Raw genomic sequence first — 7,752 nt, 5'->3', positions numbered from 1 at the left:
TGCGGCGGCCCCGCCCTCCCGCTGCAGCTCGGAGAAGCGGGTCCACACCCCGCTAGCTTGGAAACCCGCGGGCCTTCCCGCCCACTGCCGCCAAGACCCCTGCAACAGGCGGTTTGGCCGAGCTCGGAAGGGCCGGGGCGCGCTGGGGCTGGGGCAATGGGGTTGATGCTGGTGTCGCTGCAATGAACTTGTGCCTCTTACCGCGCCCACTCTTATGCTTCTGACCTCAGCAGTGGTCTCGGGGAAGGGGTCCTTGCCCGGCACAGATGCGTTTGTCCGAGGGAGCTTTGGAGATTCGGGTCAAGGCGTAAAGCCTGGGGCTTCCAATGGTGAGTTTCTGGTTTGCAGGTTGTGCTTACAAGGGGAGAGAGGCTGAGTGAGGACAGGGTGGAGCGGCTTCTGTGATGGGTGCTTGTTGTTAAATGTCACTTTTGAGTAATGTCCTGGTCGTAGGAAGACACTGTGCAGTCCGCTTTGGTAGGATTTCAGTCGGGATTCCTAGCAATTCAGCGTATCCTCCGTAGCTTCCCTCTGACTCCTCCCCCAGCTGAGCCTCCTAGGGCTGGACAAACCATTCCCGAGGTCTGTTTTGGTTCCTCAGAACTTCCTTCAGCTAAGTGACCTGGTTTTCTTTCCGAAGCTTCCCAGCACCCAGGAAGGCCAGAAGTAGCAGTCCTGAGCCGCTAGGCCCCCAGCGACAGGGGAAGCTCAACCTCCCCGCCTGCTATCTGTAGCCCACCCTCCCACCAGTCAGTCCCCTGCCAGGGAAGTCACTAAGGTACTCCAGGAGACCGCCCTAACATTGGCAGGACTTGGTTCTCCTTGAACCATGGTCCATGTTTTAAAATGAGATGCTTAATTTCCAGGCACATTTAGATGCCAGAGTTTCACAGGAAAAAGCTGTCGTGTCCCAAGAATTTTGCTTGGATGCTCTCTCACGGTTAAGCCTGAGAGAAGTTTAAGTTGGGTTTGTGGAAGCCAGTGTGTGTGTTTGTGTGTGTGTTCGCTGTGTCTGTTCACTGCCCTTCCCTCCCCCTTGCGACAGCCCCGAGTGCTGGAAGGGGCTGCAGTAACCTGCAGTTCTCCACCTCTCCTGCATCGGGCTTGCCGAGTGCCCTGGGGTTGGCTTCTAGGGACGCTCACAATCTTATTATAGGTGACTAGCACAGAGCAGAGTAGCTAAGTGACTTTGGGGAGGAGCAGGAGAAAGGGCCCATTTGCTGATCCTGTTTCCTTCTGGCCAGCTCTAATGCCTCAGGGGCCTGTGATCCTGAGGGGGTCTGGAATCCATTAGGCACAGACAACAACGTTCTGGGGGTCTGGGGAGCCACGGGGAGGTGTGCAGACTAGGCAAACAAAGGCAGGTTTTCTCTGCTGTTGAGAGAGGTGGCTTCCCAGGTGACTTCCCCTCATCCCTGTGCCCTGGCTTCTGCTGAAAGAGGCTCCTCTGTGTGGCCATTGCACACGGCATCTGAGTACCCACGGGGCTGGTGTCGGGAGAGGTCCTGGGCTCCCCACCCTGAGGAGGGTGGGGGATCCCTCCAGAGCCCTGGTCCACAAGGTTCTCTGCTGATGCAAGAGGAGACACGCTTGGTAACATGGCTCTAAACCAAAATACCAGGAAAATCAGATTTGTTCTGAAACATTTCGGGGCAATAATGGTGAGCATATGTTTCAGTACTGTCATTAGCCGAGTTAGCAGACATGGAGCTGCCCAGAAAACACATGTGTACGTGTGTGCCTGTGTATGTGTAATCTGCTGTGGCCTGGAGGCCTGCTTTGGGATGTGGAGACAGAGGGTGGTGGCAGGTGGAATCCGGGCGGGCTGCATGGCATGCGTGGGAGCTCAGAGAACATGAAGAAAGGATGACTCCAAGCATCTTTAACTCCAGGGGGGACCCTGTGCCCACGACTGCTGAGGAGTAAGCCCTCTCTGGTTTTATTGGTGCTTCCCACAGATACGCTGGGCAGCGATGGAAGCCTAGATGCCTCACCGCAAGGAGCGGCCGAGCGGGTCCTCGCTTCACGCACACGGCAGCGCCGGCACCGGCACCGCGGTGAGCCTGCAGGGTGGGCTGGGTCGGCACCGGTGGCCCCTGCTCTGCCCCTTTCCCAAGTGCCAGCTCACTGGCTGCCCTTCCTTGGGGCCCTGGCACTCAAGGGATGGCTGTTGACTGGCTGTACGATGATGTGTTTTTTGAAACAAAAATGCTCTTAATTTGATGTGAAATTTACTACTTGTATAAAACCCGACGCCTTAGGTGCTGAGGAAGTCACTAATTTAGAGGTGTCTCGTTACTGAGACAAACTTGCAAAAACCCCTGAATCCCAATTCACAAATTGGTGATTCGTTTGTCAGGGGATATTTCACATCTAACACATAAGCCCGCGACCTTTAATTAGAATTTTGCAGTTTGTTTTATGCCCCTGGAGGCTGACACCTTGAAAAATTTTTTTTTCTTGATTTCTTATTGCTAATAAGCATCTTTCTTTTTTCCCTCTGGTACTTTGAAGAAAATGATGCAAATACACTTAATTACAGTGGTGGCCATAATTTGTCAGCTGAATATGTGATCAGGCACAGGCAGAAGTGATCTGATTAGATCTGTGATCACGCTCGCAGTCCAGGGGGTGCACGGCTCTGTCGGAGAGAAACTCTTGTTTTCCGCCTTGTTTCCGTCTCCAGGAGGGAGGAAACATGTCCCGGCTGTCTCTCACCCGGTCGCCCGTGTCTCCCCTGGCTGCCCAGGGGATCCCACTGCCAGCTCAGCTCACCAAGTCCAACGCGCCTGTGCACATTGACGTGGGCGGCCATATGTACACCAGCAGCCTGGCCACGCTCACCAAGTACCCCGACTCCAGGTAAGAGCCGAGCCCCTTGGAGTTATCGGGATGTGGTGGTAAAGAGCAGCCTTTGCAGCCTGTAGCCAGGGGGCCTGTCCACTGCCAGCCCCCACACTGGGCTCTCCAGGCTGGTGCAGACCCAGGAGCTAGGCTTCGGAGGCCAAGTCAGCCTATGGGAAGCTGCTTTGCACAGCGCCTGTGACCTTGAGCAGGACAGTTGTAGCCCAAGGTGGAAACAGCCCCACCCGAGCCTGGCCAGCAGCTGGCTGGGAAATCTCATACACCGTCAGATTTCTCTTGAAGGACTCAGGCCTGTCCTCTACAGGGGATCATTTGTGAGCAAATAGTACATCTTGGGGTCTTCGGGATGGCTGGTATTTAATCCTATTAATCCTATTTTCTGTACTGACCCTTGGGAAAATGCATAAGGAGAGGGAGGAGGAAGTGCACTTTGTCATCTTTGTATGTTTGAATGGTCACTGCAGGACCCTAAGGGCTTGCAGCAGGTTTCTCGTGGGGCCAGGTGTTGGCATTGGCTGGCTGGGGGTTCAGGCCATTCAGGGATGTCCAAGGCTGTGGACAGTGTGAGCTTCATACCCCCCAATTAGTAAATTCAGTGTCTCTGACCAAGGTCCTCCCACGCTGCTGAACTTCACAGGTTGTTCTGACTTTGGGCCTGCACAGGGTGCCCGGAGATGGAGCCGGGGTTGCTGTAGGCACAAGGGCAGGGCTTACCCAGAGTGACTGGGTCTCTGAGCATCTCCTGGAGGTGCCCAACATGCTGCTTATTAAGTTCACAACTGCTTTCTCCTGGACAGCAAGGTGGCCACCACCCTCTATGGCTGCTGAAGGCTGAGGAGTAGCCAAGGCTGCAGGGTGATACCCCTGTTTTATACATTTAAAATAACAAGAGGAGTTAATTAATTCTCCAGACACCGAGGATTCATCTCTGGAGAGCCTGTGTGTCAGGCTCACACCAGTGTGATTCTCAGAGCAAGTGGGATTGTCGTATGAGGAGGTGGCTGTTTTCAGGGCTTGTTGAGGGCCAGGCTGGGGCCCTGCACAGGTAGGAATGCTCCCTCCGGGATGGTGGAGGGTAGAAATGGGAGCTGTGTCGGGTTCAGAATTTGGCAAGCCTGAGGTGCAGCTAGCGGTTGGGGCTTCATTTCTTCAGCCTAAGAGAGACTAGGCCTGGGAGGGACCCTTGTGAACTTGAGGCTGAGAGGGGCACGAGGCCATGTCAGCAGTGCTGGCTTTGGTGGCCGCCCGCCGCGGCCTGTCTGAGGTGGGGGATTTTGGTGCTGGTTGGCGTCCCCGCCTGCCGAGCCCTGTCTGAGATGGGAGATGGATTCTGCTTACTTAATTTCAATTTTGCCTTCTGCGCCATTCCCAAGTTGTTTGAGATAGATCAACCCTTAATCGGTTCACGACGTTGGTGAGCGAAATTCATAAAACCTTTGCCCACAACCCTCTCTGAAGAGTGTTTCCTGAAATTAGACATTTGCTTTTCTGGAGTAATCACAGAGCAGGCCTGGGGGAGGTGGCTGGGGCTTCCTGTTCTTGTCTTGGGGATGCTGTCTGGGAACACAGCAGGCGACGGGAGGGTGGGCTCCCCGCCAGGCTCACACTGGCTCGCCCATTCTCGTGCCCTGCTGGGTGCTGAGGTGTGCTCTCCTGGGAAGCGAGGCTGCTGTAGCCCTGTGATCTGGCATGTGGGGACCCCCCCTCCCTGCCAGCAGGATGTGCCCAGAGGCAGTGGCAGTCTGCATGCTTTCCGGGGCTGGGCCTCAAGAGGAGTCTCTTGTTCTGCCTGGATGCTTCTGGCTAGTCAAGCTGCTCTCCAGGCCTGAAACTGTGGCCCAGGGGGTAGCATGACCTGTAGGACAGACGGGGGACAGGAGGGACCAGGCAGGGCCTGAGAAGAAGGTTGGGCAGCTATGCTGGCAAGGACCCCTCAGATCGCTTTCCTTCTTTTAAATGACCACAATTTAAAAACTTTTTCACGAATTCCGAGAGAGATGAATTTCTTGCTCAAATATTACCAATGTTTGAGTCACCAGGAGATAGAGAATTAAGAGTCCTAAGGTTACCTGAGGGTCCCACCCTGGGCAGTGCTGTGAGGGCCAGGGGACCCATACCCAAGGTCTCTGTGCCCGTAGAACTATGCCTGGGCTCTGATCCTGGGCTTGGGCACTGGAGAGCTGAGTGCCTTCCCTGGTCCTCGCCCAGAAATGGCTGAGCACAGCTTACCTGAGGCTGGGAGTGGACTCCCCAGACCTGCCTTCCCTCGTGTCCTGCCTGCTGGACATCGTTCCACGGCTGCCATCACAGCCCTGCCCTGGCCTCCATCCTGGTTATGGGAAACAACAAATAAAGACAGCCAGGAGCTTCGGCTGACACATGCAGGAAATTGGAGTTGGAGCTTAAAACAAAGATGAGGCCTGCATGATGTGCCTCCCTTTGCACACCTGGCAGGTGGCCAGACTGTGCCTCTCCTGCTCCTGAGGGTCCTGCTGCCAAAGCGGGTCCTGGCTGGCTTATTCCATGGAGGACTTCTGCGCTTGGCTTCCAGCCCCGCAGCCTCCCTCACTGGATGGCCTGGGCTGGTTTCCAGGGGGGACCATAGACGGGACCCAGGAGGTCCCAGAAGGAGCTCAATCTTCAGACTCTGCAAGTGACTGGGGGTTCCTTTGGGGTGGTTGTTCTTACTATCCCCATCCTGCTCATAGCCTTGGTAGCCTCAGACCCCTGCAAACATGAAAAGCCTCTCTCTTGTGAGAAGCTGCGCTGCTACCAGTTGATCCTAGAACAGATGCTGAATCATGGAAAGATCTAGAACCAGCTCACCCTGAAGTAGGCAGATTGAGTACCTTGTGGCCTTGGATCAGTTAGACAGCCTAGAACCCAGCCAGCCCTGGAATGTGGGTGAGCCAGGAGCCCTTTAGACCAATAGGATGCTAGAGTCTCAGCTGGTCCTGACGTCAGAGGGATTTGGAACTCAGCTGGGCCTAGATCGCTGCTAGCTGCATGATGCTGGAGCTCCTCCGGGAAGGGTGGGGAGAGTTCCCGGGGAGGCTGAGACTTTGAATTTGCTGACTCACCTGTGGATGTGGCTCCTGCTTCCTGCCGGTGCCTTGTGTGGGTGCTCAGCTATGGGCCCACCCAGCAGCCTTGCTCAGTCACATGTCTCAACGTTCTGGGTGGCTCGCACTCCGATACCTGAATGCCCAAAGTCTGCTAGGCCAGGTCTTGAGGGCCTTGAAAGCTGGAGTGAGCCACAGAACCACAAGGCTTTCTGGCGGGGGCTGTGTCTCCCAGTACCATTGTCACTAGGCTTTGGTGGGTTTACAGGGCTCAGTGGCTTTTGGAGCCCTGAATCAGCTGTGTCAAGGGTGCCACAGCTGTGAATCCAGGGGCTTGGGCCTCTCCACACTGCTCCCTGCAGTCTCCGGTCTGCTTATGGCCTTCCAGGAGACAGTCTTGCCTTTTGTCCTGACCCACTGGGACAGGGGCTTGACTATGTCCCAGAATGAGAACAAGTCACTTCATAGCTACTCCATACTTGGGCAGACCCTTTTAGCTGATGCCTTGAGCATGCCAGGCTACCAGAGAATAGGGTGATGGGTACGAGAGGCCCTGAGAGGAGCCCTGGAGATCTACCCCTCAATCAGCTGGTGTGCACACAATGGCAATGGTAGGCAGGGCCTTGGGAGCGGCTGACTTGGGGTGGGCAGAGGAGTGAGCTGCAGCCCAGACAGCAGCATCCCTGGAGGGGTCCTCGCTGGTGTGGGCAGGGAAGGACTTAGCACGGGCTTGTGTGCAGGCTGGGCTGAGAGACCTGGGTCCTAGGTCCGGCCTACCCTCCTCCTAGACTGGAAAGACCAGCTGCTACCTTGGCAGGTCTAACTGGGCGTGAGTGTGCAGCCCTGACTGCTGAAGGGTGTCTGGTGGTGCAGTCTCTGGGGAGACGCTACCAACTCTGTTCTGGCTCTGAGTCAAGCTCGTGGCTCCCCACCCCCTTTGGGGCTCCTAACGATCCACAGTTAGTCTGGGTTCTGCAGGGGCAGTGAGCCAAACCAGAGCCTGGCTCCTGGGCACCGGGGAGGCACTAGCCCTAGCACTGAGACCTGGTTCCCTCTCCCTGGAGTGGGTAGAGGCAGGCACTGGGGGCTCCCCAAATGCTTCCTGCAGGTCCTGCATCCATTAGAACCACTGCCCTTCAGAGGGACTGGGTGCCAGCACCTGTCTTCCCTCCCAGAACCTTCTCCCACCTGCCAGGGGTTCACATGCTATGGCATACGTGTGCATACACATATACTATGCCACGTGTGTGCATGGTTTCTGTGTGAGAACACACTGTGGCATGTCTGTATATGTGTGTACTCTCACATGGACACGTCCTATGCTATAGCGTGTGTGTAAGTACATTTTTGCACAGTGGCATGTGTGCACATGGTCGTGTGCTACAGTATATGTGCAAGCACACGGTCGTGTGTGTTCTGTGGCATACACGCCATACCTCCTGCCTTCCTGTTTCTTTGAATGGCTCCCCGAGTGAGTGGCCATGGGGTGTTTGTGCCTTCATGGTTGTAGGTGGCTTGTGTTGGCTGGTACATCTTTGACTGGCTATTTCTGGGTCGGCCTGAGAGGGGAGGGAGGAGACCGGATGACCCTGTGCAAAACCCTGTGCCTATTACCTGTGTGTGTTGTCTGTGCTTGGAACATGGATTCGTATTGAGTGAGGAGAGTGTATGTCGCCAGCGACTGTCTTAGCTGGTTTATATGAGGAAACTTCACAAAGTTCATGGAAAAATTACAGTGTGATTTTATTTTGGTGCAAAAAAATTGAAATCTATGCATAGTTGTTTTTTTTTTTTTTTAAATAATTTTTTTGGAGGGTTTTTCTTA

General features: G+C 55.1%; 1 protein-coding gene across 3 annotated transcripts in view; it reads left to right on the top strand.

The window, feature by feature from the left end:
• KCTD15 (potassium channel tetramerization domain containing 15) overlaps positions 1-7,752 on the top strand; it is an 18,979-nt gene that overhangs the window by 1,923 nt on the left and 9,304 nt on the right. Inside the window, exons 2-4 of one of the 3 annotated variants that reach the window (XM_014584014.1) lie at positions 234-329; positions 1,959-2,057; positions 2,687-2,862. In XM_014584014.1, the coding sequence (XP_014439500.1) occupies positions 1,986-2,057; positions 2,687-2,862 (248 nt within the window). In that variant the 5' untranslated portion in view covers positions 234-329; positions 1,959-1,985. Of the gene's footprint in view, positions 1-230; positions 330-1,958; positions 2,058-2,686; positions 2,863-7,752 lie in introns of all 3 variants that reach the window. The other 2 variants (XM_006167976.1, XM_014584015.1) reach the window with 2 other exon arrangements.

This window comes from Tupaia chinensis, unplaced genomic scaffold (assembly GCF_000334495.1).
Source record: "Tupaia chinensis unplaced genomic scaffold, TupChi_1.0 Scaffold145396_1, whole genome shotgun sequence".
NCBI lineage: Eukaryota > Metazoa > Chordata > Mammalia > Scandentia > Tupaiidae > Tupaia > Tupaia belangeri.
This window is presented reverse-complemented; position numbering and strand designations above follow the sequence as displayed.